General features: G+C 39.0%; 1 protein-coding gene and 1 pseudogene across 10 annotated transcripts; one reads left to right on the top strand and one right to left on the bottom strand.

The window, feature by feature from the left end:
• The first annotated feature begins 614 nt into the window (after positions 1 to 614).
• Positions 615 to 7514, top strand: LOC147478494 (carboxyl-terminal-processing peptidase 1, chloroplastic-like). 9 transcript variants are annotated; one of them, XR_015207648.1, is made up of 13 exons: positions 615 to 1093; positions 1763 to 1882; positions 2823 to 2960; positions 3218 to 3322; positions 3405 to 3573; positions 4350 to 4426; positions 4863 to 4907; positions 5541 to 5624; positions 5954 to 5992; positions 6065 to 6122; positions 6459 to 6588; positions 6659 to 6720; positions 6975 to 7514. XR_015207648.1 is itself a non-coding variant. In XM_086582513.1 (13 exons), exons 1-13 carry the CDS (start codon positions 704 to 706, stop codon positions 7002 to 7004), a joined length of 1452 nt encoding a protein of 483 aa, XP_086438639.1. In that variant the 5' UTR covers positions 631 to 703; the 3' UTR covers positions 7005 to 7514. The 9 variants fall into 9 exon arrangements, 6 of the variants coding, with proteins under 6 accessions (XP_086438640.1, XP_086438639.1, XP_086438642.1 ...); XM_086582513.1 differs by having other exon boundaries at positions 631 to 1093; positions 6065 to 6127; XM_086582517.1 differs by having other exon boundaries at positions 662 to 1093; positions 2766 to 2960; positions 6065 to 6127.
• A 438-nt stretch (positions 7515 to 7952) lies between these two features.
• On the bottom strand, positions 7953 to 11383 carry LOC147478493 (armadillo repeat-containing protein LFR pseudogene; annotated as a pseudogene). The gene has a single exon (XR_015207651.1). The product of XR_015207651.1 is annotated as an armadillo repeat-containing protein LFR pseudogene (transcript).
• Between the last annotated feature and the right edge of the window lie 7484 nt (positions 11384 to 18867).

Here is an 18867-nt window from a genome sequence, read left to right as displayed (position 1 = left end):
AATAAAAATATATTCTGATTCGAAAATGTGTGTGAGACATTTTGTAAAGCATTTTCAGCCCACAAAATATTTAATAGATCCCGGGCGTATGTCCGGGTCCAAAATCTAGTATATATATAAGGGTGGAACTCGGGCGGATTGGGTCGGGTTGAGGTATAACTCGTGCCTGGGACCAAGCTCTAGTCGGTCCTTAAATTTTCAGCCCAAGCCTTAGTCCGACCAATTCAAGTTGGGTTGGGTTAGGTCGGGTTGGTCAAACTTCTCTGGTTTTTTTTGGAATTATAAAATAAAAAACACTAAAATTAAAATCTTCTAATGAAATTAAAGAGATTTGATTGTTTGAAAGAGAAACTAACCTTGTTGATTATATTATTCTCTCTAAAATAGAGATTTTCAGCCTTATTTTTTACAAAGATAGAATGATTGAAAAATATACGTACATATGCACACGGGCTCGGGGTTTTTGGTTTTTTGATATTCTAATCCGAACCTAACCCAAAACCAAATCGAGTTTTGATTTTACAAAACCAAGCCCAGACCACGGATATAACATGTTAGCCCAGTACCAACAAAAGTAGAGTTTTAATCCATCGGGCTTGGGCTAACCCGCCCCCAAGTTCCACCCCAAATATATACCAGGTAGAAAATTAGACGTTTGAAGACTCATCTCAAAAAACCAAATGCACACCAAGCAAAAAACAAGATGACACTCGTTTACTGCACTTCATCACTTACACCACCACCACCAAAACAACTACTTACAACAGACACTGCTTCAAAACCAGTTGTTAACTTCACCACTACCTTTGCATGGCCAAAAAAACTACTACTTCATGCATTCACTAACACACTTTCCTTCACTCTACTCTTTTCATCACCATCTACTTCTTTTGCTTCAGTTATACCTCAACCATTAACACCATCACTTCAAAGTTCTAGTTCAGAATATTGTACAGAAGAAGAAAAAGAAGTAGTTGAAACGGCCCCAGAGTTAGTTACTAATGAAGGGATTGTAGAGGAAGCTTGGGAGATTGTTAAGGAGACTTTTCTTGATTCTACTAGTAAACATCGTTGGTCTCTTGATGATTGGATGGTATGAAATTTTTTTTACCCTTTTCTTGTTTTTTTGCTTATATTTGATATTTGATGTTTGATTTTGGATGTTTTAGTATTTTTGGTAACTTGTTGGGTATTTGCAATTGAAAAAGATTGAATATTTTCTCTTGAAATTGTAGAATTAATTGATTAAAATAAAGGTTGTTGGAATAATGGAGACGAACCGAAAATTTCGGACTATAGATGTAAATGGCAAATGGCAAATGTGGAAATGTAAATGTAAATCGTGATATGGGAATTATGTGCAGCTGCACCATCTTTTCCCCTTATGATACACATAATACGAAAAATAATCTTTGGGATTGAGGGTGGGAAACTGATATTCCAAGCTCCTATTTGGTTGTGTTCCAGAATGGATTGTCAGCAATGCTGTATGTCAGTATGTGGAATGTTCGAGGATAGCTGAATTAATTTGGGAAGTAGGCCAAATTCCTGAATCCTGTTGTAATATGAAATTACGATTTAAATAAACATGGATTACAAGACTTGGTCTAGAAATAGCATTATTTGTTTGCTAGCAGCTTAGTAATTTCAACTGTGTTGTTCTGTATGTGGGCATTTTCCTTGTTTTTTGGTTTGTTTCCATGTTATCTGTGCTCTTAATTTGTTGTTTGTGTTCCTAATAAGCATGCTCATTAAATTTCAGCAAAGGAAGAACGATATTATTGGTAGCACAATTTCGACTAGATCTAAAGCTCATGGTATAATTCGTCGGATGTTATCTAGTCTGGGTGATCCTTATACACGCTTCCTTCCGCCTTCTGAGGTTTGATTCATCACTGTTCACATAATTGTCTACATTTCTCATAATTAACTGCTGTATGGTTTAAGATTTATTCAAAACCAAGTCCGTTGTTTGCATTATTTGCCCTCAACACCCCCCTCCTCTGAAGTGATGTTCATTGAAATTAAATGTACTGAAAAGCGACAATGGATGTTTCCACGATAGGAACACTGTGATATCTATCTAATATAGAAGAACAGTATGATTTCCCATCAACCTTTAATCTCACGGCTCCGTGGGTGTCTTTTAAGTTATTCCATGTGTTTGCAATTCAACACAGTCGCTATCGTCAAGAAAACCGGCTGAGTGGTTGCACATGGGCCTAATTTACTAGGGACCAGGGTCCCAGGCAACCCACTCGTCTCTCATATATTACAATTTGATAACTGGTGCTCTTTTATCTGGGAGAAAAGGTTTGCAGTTTAAGGGGAGCTGCTATAATATACATAAACAAACATATAACTCAAAGTACTCTCTTTATAGACTTCCTTAATGCATTTGAGAGCATGCATCCAAATCAAAACCATTTCTTCTTCAAGTTCTTCCTTGAAAGAGATAACCCTTAATCACAACCACCCTAGTGAAATCCATTAAGTTGCTGGCCTTCCATCTTTTTCTTAGATCTAATTTGAGGAGTATGATTACGGAGACACATCCCTTCAGTTTTTCTTAGTTACAAGACTTATGTCTTTTGTTCATTAATCCGTTGGTACACTCTTTTAGTCTTTTTCATACGTGAAATTAGTTTTGGTCAGGCTACCTTTTCCTCTGAACTATGTTTTTATTTACATATTTTTTAGCTGTAAGAATGCCACTAACAATGTCATTCTGAACCTTTCAATTGATGACTTGCATCAATGTGTAGCTTCTACTTGCAGTTTTCTTATTCCACGTCGTGTGTTACTTTCATTGTTGATAAAAGTTCTCGAAGATGGCTCGGTATGATTTGTCTGGAATTGGAATAAACCTTAGGGAAGTTCCTGATGACAATGGAGGGATCAAGTTAAAGGTTCTCGGCCTCATATTGGATGGCCCTGCTCATATTGCTGGTGTTAGACAGGTATTGCAAAGCAAGAAAAACTTGTTTTTTTTTTTTTCTTTTTTATTTGTTATGCAATGCCCTATTGCTTAATGTCTCGCTAAGTAGCTTACATGTATCTGTCTCTATGTTTGTGATCTTGAGTCTCTGGACTTCTATAGTTTATATTGCTATAAGTTTGTTTTGCGTAAGAAGTTATCTACTCACTAAACCAATCATATGGTCTACGTTTCAATTTTTCAATTGGCCTCTTGCTTGGATTTCTTATTTCTTGGTAGGGGGATGAAGTTTTATCTGTTAATGGAGTCAATATCAGAGGGAAGTCCGCTTTTGAAGTATTATCTTTGCTACAAGGTCCAACAGAAACGTTTGTGACTATTGAGGTTGTATCTCTAAATCATGTCACATGAAGAACTTCCATTTTAATTTTGGTTTAAGTTGCTCAATAAATATTGGTGCTTGTAGGTTAAGCATGGCAACTGTGGTCCTGTCCAATCTATTAGAGTTGAGAGGCAACTTGTTGCTAGATCACCAGTATTCTATCGTTCGGAAGAAATAGAGAATGGAACTGCTTCTGTTGGGTATATACGATTGAAAGAGTTTAATGCTTTGGCTAGAAAGGATTTGGTCATTGGTATGTGCTCACCTTCTATTATTAATTAGATGACTTGATAAAGGCTAAAAGTGAAGAAGAGGGGAGGAATAATTAGGGCCATAGAACATCTGATGTATAATATTACAATTGCGTATTGTAGTATAAATTCTAAAACTATAAAGATGAGAAATAGAATAACCAGATCGTGCTAAGGCATAAACCGTGGTCAAAAGTGCAAACAAGGCATATGTGTCTTGTTGACATATATGAGTGTTCTCGAGCCTATTCTAATATATTAATAGAATTGACCTTTCACATAAGTTCGAGCTTATGAAGAAATTGACAATTTAACATGGTATTGGAGCCTCTGGTTTCTGAGTGGTCTCGGGTTCAACTCCTGCCGGGTGAAGATGTCCCGTCCTTCTACTTGTGTAATTCCAGCATGTCCCGCTAAGGGAGAGTGTTGACATTATATGAGTGTCCCCAAGCTTGCTCTAATATATTAATAGAATTGACCATTTACATAAGTTTGAGCTTATGGAGAAGTTGTCAATTTAACATGTCTTCCTTGTAAGCCTTTGAGCGAAGACAGCCTAATATACATCTTATAGGGATGTACTGTTCAATTCGCTTCATCTTGTAGACATAGCATTTGTGAGAAGTCTTGTCTGATCGTAGAAATTTGGCCCATCATGCTTCCTCAATATGTTACGTTTCAAGTGCTGAATTGATAGGGATACATTGGGACTACTTTTCTTGCACTAATTGTTTTCCGTAACATCTAACTACATTGAGAATAATACTAAATCCTTCAGCAATGAAGCGACTTCAAGACTCTGGTGCCTCCTACTTCGTCCTGGATCTAAGAGATAATCTTGGTGGACTAGTGCAGGTTTGTTATAACTGCATATTCTTTTCTTTTTCTTAATCAAGTTGAACCTGTTAACTCTATTATTTCCATGAAATAGATTTTGATAAACATATACATTCTTTTAAGAAGGTTTATCCACAAACATATATCACTTCCATGATTCCATCCATCCCCATGGTGTATGTTATAGCAAATGATTGACTGGAAAGTGAATTTAAGTATTTTACTAAATGTTAAGTGCAACTTTTTCTGAGGTCACCAATAAGTCATAAATGATATAGTAGATAATCTTCTCTTATCACATTTTTTTTCTTGTTCCCGTATAATACTTGTTCCAAGTTTGTTTTGTTTCGTAACATCTGATCATCCACCGAATAATAAAAAAATAAGTACGGTCTCTCCCCCCCCCCCCTCTCCTCTTTTTGCGTTCTGATACAACCATTTTTACTCATCTCAGGCTGGAATTGAAGTTGCTAAGCTTTTTCTGGATAAGGGGGATACGGTATGCATCTTGTTCAAGTATTCTTTATTCACTTCCATGAGTGATTTCCTGTTTTCATATATTGGACTCATTTATGACACATCTTATGTGTATTAGTTCCACATTGTGGTTTAGTGGTCCTGCTCCAGGGATGTTGAAAAGGTCAGTGCCCCCAAATAATATATTTGTTGATCTCTCCAACTTCTTGTGGATATTATGTTATTAGAGTGGTGGGTTCTGATGAGGGTCATGGGTCATACTTTCAAGTCGTCAGTATGGCATGGGGTATTTGGGGGTTGGGGTTTGGGGTTTCTTGGTGTGTCTGAGAGACCATGATTGCTCTGATATACACCCTTGTAACTTTTTCTAAAAGGTTAGGTATTTGGAGTAAGTAGTGTTAGAGTTCTAAGGGACATCTTCCAAATTTTCTAGGAAGTTTCTATTGGGTTTGTAAGGAAGGGATAGAAGTAGGAGAACCATAAAATTCCGTAACTGCTTTTTTGGACCGATAGAATCGGAGTACACGTACTTTACATTGATCAATTATATCTGTTAGCCAGTACACGTACTTTACATTGATCAATCCGTTTGCTTTTATTACGTTAATTAAGTATTTAATCATGTACCTTATTCTCGGGTGATATACGTTTACAGGTGATATACACAGTTGGAAGGGATCCCAAGTACCAGAATACTATAGTTGCTGAGACTGCGCCTCTGGTTACAGCTCCCCTAATTGTATGCTAACCAACAATAATATGTTGATTTTCATCCATTATGTGCTTTAAGTTTTCAGTTACAAAATTCATTTGTAATCTCTCTTTGTCGATCGCTATTCTGAGTATGGCCAGATAAAACTTTGTAGCTACATTTGGGAATGTCATTGCTTGAACCATGAATAAGCTTTTGCTTCGACATTGTACTGCTTCTAAGCAATAATCGATTGGTTGAGGGGTTTAATTAACAGAAGAGAGTAAAAAGTTGTTGCCATGTATCAGCCCTTCTTGCATCTACAGTTTTTGGGACTTCTTTTCAAGGCTAATTGTGTAGTATCAACTTTGGTGCAGGTATTGGTCAACAACAAGACTGCTAGTTCAAGTGAAATAGTGAGCATTATCATTCTATTTTGTTGAGTTTTATTCCTCGGAGTTGGTATGCTAATTTGAAGTTGCTTATAGGTAGCTACTGCACTTCATGATAACTGCAGAGCTGTTCTTGTTGGGGAGAAGACTTTCGGTAAGGTATGAATAGACGGCAATGCTCAATCATTCTTTTAGTAAGTTCATTGCTTGCTTCATGTTTGTTCGGTGGAAGTGATCTTCGTCATCCTGTATGAACCATTCTGTATGTATCACTGTATCCAATTGGTTTTTCAAACCAAGTCAGGTTGTTCGCTGGGAATTTGTGAGGAGACTACATAAAAAACAAAAGGCTCTTTGTTATTGTCTTAATTTTGTTATCTAAGCAGCATGTTTTAGTCAAGTTTTTGGACAAATTGTTGTTAGTAATGTCCCATTCAAAAAAGGGCCATGCTGTTGAGGGTCCAATTCATGCATTCCATTTTCTTTTCAGGGTCTAATTCAATCTGTATTCGAACTTAATGATGGATCGGGTGTGGTAGTCACTGTTGGGAAGTATGTAACGCCAAATCATATGGACATCAATGGAAATGGAATAGAACCAGATTATCAGCGTATCCCTGGTAAGGACTTTATACTTTCTATTTTGCAATGAAATTCAACAGGCATAAAGAAGTGCAATTTTATTTGCAGACTGGGACGAAGTTGCAAAACATTTATTGCAGTGCCATACCCGAAGAAATGGATCATCACAGGTTTGGTTTTGGCATTTTATTCCTTTTTTGTGAAGTATACTCATCTCAAGTTTAGATGCTTAATTAAGTTATATATTTCCTTAATTTTTCCCTCTACTTCGCACATGATTCACTTAAAACAATTTGTTGATTTTTATTATTAATATTATTATTTTCAGAGCAAAAGAGAAATTCAAAGTAGTGCATTGTCTTAAACTAGAGATGACCTGATAGGTTTTCATGTTAGGGATTCCGATAGCTTTCTTTTTTTCCAGGTTTCTACAGTGAGTTTCCCAGTGAGATAATGGTTTGAGGATTATGAGAACTTTTGACTGTGTCTGCCCTCTGCAGTGGCTATCTCCCCATTGTTTTCCCCCCGAAAGGGACCAAGATGTAGTGAGGGGATTGACTTTGGTCAGTTACTTGTTCTTCCTGCTCATGTTGCAATAAGTGCCCATCATCCATTTTAGGGCGAGGCGAAGAAGCAACAAAAATACCACAATCAACTGATGCAGCAAAACTACAAAAGGGAACTGTGTAGACAAGATATGAAGATAGGCTCTGTTGACTAATTGGCCTTTGGTTTGAAAATGTATAACAAGCTTCTTTTCCCTGTTGGCTGTCTGTCATTAGGCTTGAAATTCTAACCGTATAGAAGATGTTATAAGTGATTGACAAATTCTGCTAATTATCTCTCTAGACTGAATTGTAATACAGCAGATATTTGTATTTCAAGTATAATGAAAGCTAACCATTAGGCTCTCTTGAACATTTGGAGATAAATGTGTTATGATCCAACCTAGTTGATGCTTCAATTGTGTTTCTCGTCCTGCCGCGCAACTTCACATCGTCCTACTATATAAGGTGAGGGAAGTGGGATGGAGCTTCAAATAGCAGCCTTATGTGTAGTATAACTGTATAAGTTTTACTAGGAGTATATATATATATATATATGCGGGGCTGTATATCAGCCCCGCTCTTAAGCGGACGTCTGTAAACGGACTCAACTTAAACACTGAAATATCGAAAACGATATATACTCACGAAGGGTTTTAAAACCCCAAACCTCCTCCTAGTCTCTCTCTCTTATTCTCTCTCAATATTATTGCGACTCTCACTCTCTCTCCTATTCTCTCTCAGTATTATCGCGATGACTCTTTCCCTAAGGATGCCACTAAGATCTTCTCAGGCTGCCTGCTTCTTGAGTCATTGAGCTTAACCGATATTAATGGTATTCTTTTCCCTAATCTGTTGGGTGTATTTGTTCTTTGTATCTCTGATTAACATGAGAATGCATTTTTCTAGATAACCTGTATTTGCAATTGTTCTATTTTCCGACTTGTTGGATGTAATTCAAAGGTTTATGTTTAATGAGTATTGATTAGTATTAAGCTATGCTTCTTCCTTATTTTGTGCCAAACAAGAATTGTGGTTTTGCTGGTCTATTGATGAATGGAATACAAGAGTATAAGAAAGATTCTGTGTTGAAATGAACGTGAAAATGAGCATATGGTGTAATTTCGTATCTGGTAGCAAATGGCAGTCCTTTCCCTATTCTATTGGTTGTGCCTCTGACAAATTTGTTTTTTTTTTTTTAAACAACAACACAAAAGAGTGAGAGTAGAGTGAGAGCCAGTCTTAAACCATCATGTATCAAGTAGTATAGAGTAGAGTTTATAACGAAAAACAAATGTTGATCAAACAGAATATATTGGCTACAAAAGGATAACATGTTGAAACAAAGGTACAACTGCTATAAATACCTTTTTCAATATTTTACATGCAAGAGTGATAGTTGCCCTCTAGAACAATCTAAATCAGACGCCTACACCCCAAATGCCATGAGCCGCACCCACTTTGTTGTTAGGTCTAGATGTCAATTCATATAAAATCCTGGCAAAGTTGTCTGAATATTTTCCATCGGGAGAGAGGATCTCTGCAAAGGCATTTTCAAAAGCTAGAAGAAGAGCTCTAGTTTGTGGCTCTGAGACCAGGCTCTCCAGTATCATTGCTGCTTCCCTGCAGACTTCAGGTACAGGATGAGGAGCCTTAATCACTTTCAGAAGCCGGTCGACTGCCCATCGCTCACTTGCAAGCTTCAGCCTGCAATCCATACTGACTTCTGAAAGGTTATAAAGTGCTCCAATAGCTGCGGCTTGCGTATCTATTGCTGGTAGACTCAAGAGATCAACTAAGCGCTTATATATCTGTGGCGCAAAAGCAATAGAAATGGTTCATTGTCAGGATTTATTATTAAGCGACCAAGCAATTCAGCAGCTGCACAGTGCCAGGCCTTGACAGAGGATCCTGGAATCCCCATGATAGCTTGGACTGCACGTTTCTCGTTTAATTTGATATATGACAGCTTGGAAGAGCTGAAGATCCTGAGGTCCAGCAGTGGTGCTAAATTCACAATTGTCTCAAGAGCATTTGTTACAAGCTCCTCACCCTCAGTGGAATGATCTTTTATGCATTGGAACACGGTTTCTAAGCAATGCCGATGCCGAGCCATAATAATTTCATTTTCTGGCATAAAAGAGAAGTTACGAATGATATTTGAAGCAGCAACAGCACACTGCTGCTTTTCTGCTCGGCCTTTTTCATCTAGATTAAACAAGCCATCTTCATCGAACCACCATTCAGAGGGATGATGATTTATTGAGTTTTTACGTCCTACGCTCGCGGTACTAGATGCGGATGGTCCTAAGCCATGGTGAAGATGCGCTTCATCCTTATCTAATGCCTCGTATTCACTTCTGAACCCAGAAACAACAGAGTTTGCACCTAACAATCTCACCCTAGGAGTTCTTTTAAGCTCGTTTGGAAGAGCTATGTCACGCCAATCATCTACAATTTGAAGAACTGCAACCAGCAAACCAGGTATTTTAGCAAGAGGGATAGCATCTCTTCTCACTTCTTCTTTCTCTTTGAAAGAAAGCAATGTGAGTGTGTTCAATGCCCATGTCAACTCACTTTTCAGTCCACTCTGAAGTGCAAGAACAATTCTTTTGTTATTTTGATCAGATAAGGAGTTATGAATTTGAAGTGAAGGACCAAGTAACAGACTAGCTGGAGCTATTGCATCTGCTCCCGAACCAGAACCACCTGATGCATTATTCAGGTTACCACTTCCTATTGGACGTCCTCTTTTCCCTGGAGGTGCTGATGCTGACCCGCTTCCTACTCCGCCTATTGCTATTGCTCTGCTCCTATTGCTGATGCTGACCCGCTTCCTATTGCTCTGCTCCCTCTTCTGCATATATCTCTCTCTCTCTCTATCTGACAAATTTATTAGTTAACCTGTATTGGTTATTTCTAGTTTCTGACCTGTTGGATGTAACTCAAAGTATTGAATTCAGTACTGAAAATAGTATCACGCAATGCTTTCTTATTTGGTGCCACTGAAAAAGCAAAAAGTACAACTGAAGTATACAGATAATTCCAATCAAACACATGATTAATATGATACATATGCAACCAAATGGGTGCTACATTTCTCGTTCATATGCATTATTAACTACCTTCTTTCCTCGCGACATTGCTCTGGATTTCATCTGGTAACAGTTTGTTTTTCAACTGTGTACTGCTCTAAACATGAAGAGGAGACTGCATCATAACTATGCTTCTCAATGTGAAGAAGTAACAATGCTTTGGCAACACCACCTTAAAGGAGAACTGCGGCATGTCAGGCCAAGCGAGCAAGCGTGTGTCTTTATTACCATTGCCTTCTGATACAATCACAGCATATTCAGAATGAACCAGAGAAGGATGATCCACACTCTACTGAATTCCTGATCTCACAACCCAAATTTTTGTTCAGGTATGAGAATAGGCCTTGTAGAAAATTGAAAACTGTTTCCTCATTTACCTCATCAATTCCCATAGTTTATCACTGTTCTTGAAACACTTCTCTTTCCATTTAATTTTAAGGAACTTCAAAGACTGAAACGAGTATAAAGCTTCCTCTAAACTCAACTCATACTGTTATGTATCTTCATTGGTCGTGATATCGATAATGGCACAACCAAAACACGCTCAGTTGAGTAGATCAACCTGCTCACTTTAAGAAGTTCAACATGACCCGTGAGCAAGCCACACCTACCATCTTTAAAGATGAGGAAGCCAGGGAGAGATTCTGACGCGTTGAAAAGTTATTGAAATGAGGAAAGCTTTGGACACGATGAATAAACATAAGAAGACTTCCCGACCCAAAAAAAAACAGTGAATGTCAAAGAGGAACCCTCAATAATACAAATAAAAGTGGATAACTCATAACTCATTAGTTAACATATATCTAAAATCAATAGAAAGACGGATAGAAGAAGCAGATACTTATTGCTTCTCAAATAAAAATAACGCAACAGGAATTATGCTTCCAGAATGACCAGTGAAATACTCTAACATTCAGATCCTCCATTGAAAATTTTCTCATTGACTAGAAAATAAAATGTAATAGAACTTTCTTCAAAATCCTTACTCGGTTCATATATCTACTACTATATATTCCTCGTGAGATTGCTCTGGATTCCACCTAGCAATCATTAGTTCCTCAACAAAGTAATGCTCAAACAAGAACATGAGATTGAATCAAAAGAATTATTCCTGATGTGAAGAACCAACACTATTCCCCATGAGAGAGAGAAAGAGAATAGCAGGAGGGAGGGAAATAGTCACAGGTAAGTTTGGACTTTGGAAAGAAAGAGAAGGAGCGAGTCACGAGAAAACCCTATATGAGTGTATATTTCTTACTTTGAAATTTTGGTTTTTAAGTAAAAGTCCGTAAAAGGCGTCCGTTTAAAAGAGCGGGGCTGTATATATATCTTATATATAATGGGAAAACTAGCCGCCGTTTATTAGTTCCGGTATCCTTGGTTTTAACCCAAACTTTTAAATCACAAGGGTACTCAAAAGTTTCACCCACAAAATTTTCTAAAGTTCACATTCGAAGGGTAAATTAGTTATTACGTATTAGTTCACGTATTCTCCTAAATTGGTAAGTTAAAGCATCCTCCCGACTATAAAACTCAACGTCTTCGTAAAACAGATACACCGTTTCGCGGTTTCCCAATTAAAAAAAAATAACCGTTATCGTCTTCTCTGTTCCCAATCATCCGGTGAGATTCTTACATTCTTCTTCTTCTTCTCTTCTTATTATCTATCTCTATCTATATATATGTGATTCATTCCATTCATCTAATTATCTATCCTTATTTATTATCTAATTATCTAATTATTTATGTTTGGAATCCTTTGTGAGTCGAGAAACAAGTGGGAAAGAAGAGCTCCTCTCACCCCTTCACACTGTGCGCGCCTTCTACACGGAGGAAGGGGTAAAACTGGTGTCACACGCATAATCGTCCAGCCATCCACTAAGCGCATCCATCACGACACTCTTTATGAGGATATTGGCTATCATTTATCACATGATCTATCAGAATGCGGTCTTATTTTGGGCATCAAACACCCAAAGGTGCATACTTCAATTCATTTGCCCTTCTACTTACTATCAACAGATCACTACGTAATTTTTTTCTTTTCGGGCGGTTATAGATGATTCTTCAGAGAGGGCTTTACACTTTCTTCTCTCACACCCACAAGGTGCGAGAAAGAAAGCATGCCTTTGCTAGATAAGGTACCTCCTTATTCAGGCCCTATCCATGAGTATGGATGCTTACATTCATTTTTTTATGAAATTCTATAAACTGCAAATACTAGATGAAAGGGTCTTTGTTTGACTATGAGCTTCTTGTTGGAGACCATGGGGAGAGGTTGCTTGCATTTGGAAAATTTCTTTGGTAGATTTGGATTAATTGACTTCTTACATGGGTTAGGAAAACGTAGGTACCATCTCTTATTGCCCCAAACCTTCTCAGTTTCTTTACTGCTGTATTATATCACTCTCACCATACTTTTCCATCCGTGTGCGTCACCTAATATTGCATTCTTTAAAATCTTCATTTTTCTACTTTAAATACTTAGGCTCAGGTTAATGTTGTGAAGTAATTGAAGCCACATAGGGGATTCCTTACCAGCTTTGTTGTTTGTATAGTCGAATGGACCCATGAATTAAGCATTCTCAAAGAACAATTTTCAAGGTTCATGAATCCATATTGTGTGATGATTTTTCCTAATCAAGAAACACAAATATTTTGTTGATGATCAAAGAACAACTAGAAGTATTGAAGTATTGAATCAAGAAGAAGAAGAGATTTAGAAGATGATGAGTTGAACCACGTTCTTTAATGGTTGCCTACGTATCCTGTGTATAGGAATCAAACTCAAAGCGTAGTTCAACTATTCTATTTATAAGAATAGATGAGGTTTCCCAATTAGTGTTTAACTAGGAGACCGTCTCTTGTTAAGTATCATCTTGATGAATAGATGAGGTTTCCCAATTAGTGTTTAACTAGGAGACTGTCTCTTGTTAAGTCTCATCTTGACTCTTCTAGAAGCCCCATGTTTCCCAAGTCAAATAGGTCTCCTTTATTGACTTAAACAACAATGAGAAAAACATGTTTTAGGTTGGATTGGGAGTTGGAGTTTCAAACTTAGTAGTTTGATTTGGAGTTCCTAGTCGGGGAGTTGGTTCTCGAGCCTACAACTTCGAACTAGATCCGAACCTCCAGTTCTCGAGCCTACTACTCCAACCGGTTCGAACCTCTAGTTCTCCGAGCCTATTCCAACCAATTCGAACCTCCTCTTCTTATTTCACTTCGAATCTAGGAAGTAAGGCGATTGGACTTGAAGTGTGTTACGGTACTTTCTACCCACACCAAGACCATATCCGAGCCTTCGAAGATGCTACCACGTGCTACATATCTATTTGCTAAAATATGCACACACCGAACCTCAGTTCTCGAGCCTACTACTCCAACCGGTTCACGAACCTCTAGTTCTCGAGCCTATTCCAACCAATTCGAACCTCCTCTTCTTATTTCACTTCGAATCTAGGAAGTAAGGCGATTGGACTTGAAGTGTGTTACGGTACTTTCTACCCACACCAAGACCATATCCGAAGCTTTACTGAAGATGCTACCACGTGCTACATATCTATTTGCTAAAATATGCACACACGGATGCCCCTTTTTTTATTCATGGGTTGTGAATCAAACCCCTTAAGGAAAAAGGCGGGTAAAATGTATCGGCAAAATTTCTCGCATTACTTTAGTGCAAGGAACGTAAATTCGGACCTGCCATGACCATGCCCCGAACCTTGTATATTAGGCGAACACGGTGAAAACCGGTCCTACCATGCCTTGTGATGATCGGATTTGAACATTAGGAACTTGGTGAAATCGGACATACAATGCCTTGTGATGACCGGACTTGAACTCCTGCAAGTGCAACTTTGGAACCCGAGCCTTGCGAAACTTGAATTGTTGGACATGAAACTCTTTTAGGTTGAGACGCGTTCATATTATATAACCCGTAAGTGTAACTCTTTTTAGGTCCAGACATGTGACCCGGAGCTGTAACCTCTTTTTTTTTTTTTTTTTTTTCTTTAGGTCCGGACATGGACCCCTGAACTTGGGCTCACATCCCATAAGCCCATAACGGAATCAGAACTTGTCAACCGGGCTGGAAGTGAAACCCGAACTGGGCCTTGCGAAACTTGAGCTGGGCCTTGCGAAATTGAGCTGTTTAACAAATATAACAAAAGGATACCCCGTTAACTTCTTCCTTCATCCTTTAAGTTTTGCCCAGCCTTGAATTCTCGCCAATTTTCTTCTTGCAGTACAGTTTTCTCCGAGTCAGGCTGCTGGTCTATGCTTAAAGGGGGCCTTACGGTTGATTCCTCAGGTCCTGCTGAACTTTACTTTGAGAGCAACAACACTCGTGTGGAGATATGGGCAGATAATGTCTCGTTACAGCCGTTCACCAAGGAGCAATGGAGATCACACCATAACTAAGCTGTCGACTCTCAAGCATATCAGAACTGGTTTACCTCCAGAGATCACACCAAAATCCAAGCTGTCGACTCTCAAGGTAAAATTCTTGCTGGAGCAAAGGTCGCAATCAGACAAAACTCAGCAAGTTTCCCCTTTGGATCAGCCATAACTAAGGATATCTTGACCAACCAAGCATATCAGAACTGGTTTACCTCAGATTCACCGTGACCGTCTTTGAAAATGAGATGAAATGAGTGCGATCTGAAAATACCCGTGGCAAGGATGACTATTGTTTTACGATGCAATGGTTAAGTTTGCCCAACAACATGACATTGCCGTTCGAGGCCATAACATCTTCTGGGGTGATGAGCGGTATCATACGGTGGGTCAAATCTCTTACAACAGATCAACTTAGACAAGCGGTGAAGAATTGCGCTAAAGCGAGAGTTGGGTCTCATCGCGACTGCGTCTCATCAGGCGACAGCTTGCAATAACTTCAGAACCACACTCATTCATCCGGAGTTGGGAATACTTGAGCAGGAGATGTGAAGCCCACCAATCATCCGGAAGTCATCTGAAGAGAGAATAAAGGAGAATCTTTATACTTGTGGAAGGAGTCGTTTCCTTCTTTGAACTTCTTTTCTCTTTCAACTAGAATTCGTTTCCTCGGCTGAACTCCTTTTCTCTTTCTATTTGTATAGCTCTTTTATAGTTCGAACATTATATAAACCTCCTGTGAGCCTCCATTACCACCTCAAATTTATAGTTAAACTTTTACGTGATAATTTCTCCATTAGTAGACTGCGGACACAAGGTGTTGAAACTGTACTTTCTTTGATTGATTGAGAGATTGAGTCCAAAGTGTGCTAAGGTTTGTGTAGAAGAACTTGAAGTTTTGGGTGCCAACGACCATGTTTTTCTGTCTAAAGTTTTACTTTCAATGTCTCACCCATCAACCCGAGGTCCTTTAAATAGCAAGGCAGTTTGGATTGATCTTGGGCAATGCCCGTTTGAGTTCAATTGCTATAGCAGTTCAGGTTATAAAGCAATTACGGCTGTTTCTCTTTCGACCCCGCGCCCGAAAACTAAAATCCCCACTTTTGATTGGAATATTATCCCATTCGGTGATATTTGGTTGGAAAAGATCCGTAACACATTTGCAATTCAAAAGAAATCAACATTGAATATCCATGAATTTGCCGACCTTGGAACCGATGAAAATTCCTTGATATTCCTTGGATGGCTGAAAATTTGGACTCAAACTCCCCTTGCCGCCGTTTATGGCGGATGCCCTTGAGTACTTCAAGTCTCGATCAACAGAGTAATGCCTTGGTTTGTTCGCAATGTCACATACATGCACATATTGGGACGAAAGCACAATATATTGGTGACTTGCGGAGTGATATCATACTTCTATAAACTGATGATCCTAAATAATGGAGACTGCACTCTTTACGCTAAACCCGGGGAGTTGAGCGCGTCATATTATCATGAAGGTAAAACAACGATGACTACTGGCGTAAATATGCTATCCGTGTAACTGGTGGTGAATGGGGTGATGTCACCTTTGATAATAATCGAAAGAGGATCCGGTCCGGCTTTTCTTTGTCAAAGGAGAGAGTGGACGTGGGACCCCCCTCTCTAACTACTATGGAGCGAGATCTTTGTGATATCCCTTATTGCACTCCCAAACTCGGAGAAAAGCATACTGCGTCCATAGTTCGGACCATTATTAATCTCGAGTATCGACTATGTCACCAATGGAGTTGCAAGCTTTGGAGCCGGAGTTGGGTATATGGGTGGGAACCGAAACTGCTACAACCGTACCCCGAGGGAGGCCTTTATGGCAAAGAAGGTCCTTGGTCTTATTTCCAAGTCAAATTCTATCATAAAAAGGGAGCTCCGAGCAAATCAAATAAACCTCCTCCCGAGGTTGTCGAGGGTTTCTTGAAGGTGAGTAAAGCCGAAGGTGAGTAAGGCTATAAAAAAACATACCGAACAAGGAATTGGGCAAGCTTCCAACGCTATCATTCTCGATGAAGATGAAAATCCCATTAGAACTGAAAGTCTAGAGTCTTTGTCAATCCTCGGGGAATCAAAGTACGGTGGAAACACCGAACCTTCAACTTTACGTTTATGATACAAATAAGTCAAATGTTGAAGTGGGTGGTGACACTATGGGGGTAGATAGTAATGTCGAGGTCCCTTTGGTGATATTGAAAATGTGGACTTCATGCAATCCGATCCGAATTGATAATGAACCTCGAAAATGTGGAACAAACCTACTCTACCAAGATTGTATCCGACAATAACCGTGTTCCATCCATTGAGTCGAATAAAAGGAAATCTCCTTCTCAATTTCCCAAGATGAGGACATTAAGCTTAAGGAAAAAGACTAAATCGACATTTTGAACTCTAAACTTACTCCAAACCCATTTGTTCCGGTTCAGAGTGCTTGGATTACGAGGAGAATCCCTTGATTCTTGACCAAGATGTTGAAGGACCACTGGAGTTGCTTTGGGATTGGTTGAATCTATGAGGCTTCCCAAAGAGAAAGCAAAACATAAAAGAGTACTTGCCAGCCTTGGCGGGCACGGAGCGAATGTGTCGACATATGTTGAAGGTAACCATTTTGTACTTCAATTCCTTACATCGTTTCGGTTGTCTTTTTGTTTATATACACTAGCTCGATACATAAATTGTAATTCTTCCGCACTGCAGGCTAGCATGGATCGTCCACCACTTATGCTGCATTGCGTAAGAATCGGGATGCGTGGATAAATTCACAAGAGAGAAAAGTGACTTGACGAAGCAACTCCTCATATCCAACCAAAAGATTAAAAGATTAGAAGGTGATTATGATATAAGCAAGAGGAAGAATGAAAGACTAGCCGATGAGATTGAAGGCGGTCGAGCCGTTCGGAGAGATCTTAGAAAGACCGAGGAGAGAAGAACAAGAATCTTGAAAGAGACCTTGAATTCACCAAACTTGAGCATCAAGAAGTTCTTAAAGTAAAAAACAACTTAGCCGAACGAGCTTCCCACTTTGACGGCTGTCGTGAGGCATGTCAAGCTGATCGAAACCGTTTGAATGGCGAGTTTGCAACGTTGAAGAATCAGAAGATGTATTATGAGGATAAAGCCACGGTTTTACAAAAAGAACTGGACCCTTTAAAATCCGAGCTAACCGAAGTTAACAAAAGTGCCGTGTTGACAGAACTAGAGTTGATAGACTCTCAGTTGATAAATAGGGAGTTGGGAGAATCACTAAGCAAAGCTAACGCAGAGCTTGAGCTATTGAGAGATCAACTTGCATCTCCTTCCAATTCCTTGCTTGCCCGGTTCGATTCGCGAAGTTCACGAAAGGAGGCGTAAAGGAGGTGAACGCAATTCTACACCGAGCTAGTTGATGTGGTGGGTTACTGAAGCATACAAGAATGGTATCTCCACCGCTTGTCGGCGTGCTTGACATTCTTGAACGAGAGTACGACAAAGCGATATGGTGAGAAACTTCGATCAAGCTTGGGCATCCGGAACCCTCCCTCATGATGATGGCGTCCTATATCCCGATCTTGAGATTGATGTTGACAAACTTCAAAGAGAAGTTAGAGGATGATTTGGCCTCACAAAAGTATCAACAAAGGTTTCGAGGGGAAGGTTTGGAAGTAGGTTCAAGAAGACCATGATGACGGATGTGCATGAGGCGAGGAATTGATCGATAACTTCGCTGTAGCTCTCTGAAGAAACTGATTACGTCGATAAGTAAATCCTTAAAATGCTATTAAGTTGCAATTTACTTATCTATTAGCAATTGACTTTATTTTGATTAGCTATACTTGAGTATTTATTTTGAGTGAAACTTTGCTAAATTTGATTCAAAATAATCAAGTATCGCGTGCAATCAACGTGGAGTTCCCGACTAGCTAGGAAATGAAATTCGAACTTGGACAAGTTCGAGCGTGGAGTTCGGACTAGTTAAGAAGTAGAGTTTCGAGCGTGGAGTTTCGACTAGCTAGGAAATGGAGTTTGGAACTTGGACAAGTTCAAACGTGAAGTTCGAGCTAGCTAGGAAGTGGTGTTCTTTTCTCCTTATTTGCATAAATATGTATACATAATTATATTTTATACAAATTCATATTCGAATCTTAGAAAAACAAGGTTTTGTAGGAAAATAGGGTTTGTCCCGTGTCAATTCTGTAAAAACCTTTAGTTTTGTTAAGAAATAAGACTTTGTAGGAGCGTAGGGTGTGCCCCTGTATTATTTTCTGTAGAGTCCTTA

This window comes from Coptis chinensis, chromosome 9, assembly GCF_015680905.1.
Source record: "Coptis chinensis isolate HL-2020 chromosome 9, ASM1568090v1, whole genome shotgun sequence".
Taxonomy (NCBI): Eukaryota; Viridiplantae; Streptophyta; class Magnoliopsida; order Ranunculales; family Ranunculaceae; genus Coptis; species Coptis chinensis.
This window is presented reverse-complemented; position numbering and strand designations above follow the sequence as displayed.

Coding starts and splice junctions, on each gene's coding strand:
- LOC147478494 (XM_086582513.1), top strand. CDS start 704: ATGACACTCGTTTACTGCACTTCATCACTTACACCACCACCACCAAAA. Junction 1,094..1,762: donor GGTCTCTTGATGATTGGATG/GTATGAAATTTT, acceptor ATTAAATTTCAG/CAAAGGAAGAACGATATTAT. Junction 2,961..3,217: donor ATATTGCTGGTGTTAGACAG/GTATTGCAAAGC, acceptor ATTTCTTGGTAG/GGGGATGAAGTTTTATCTGT.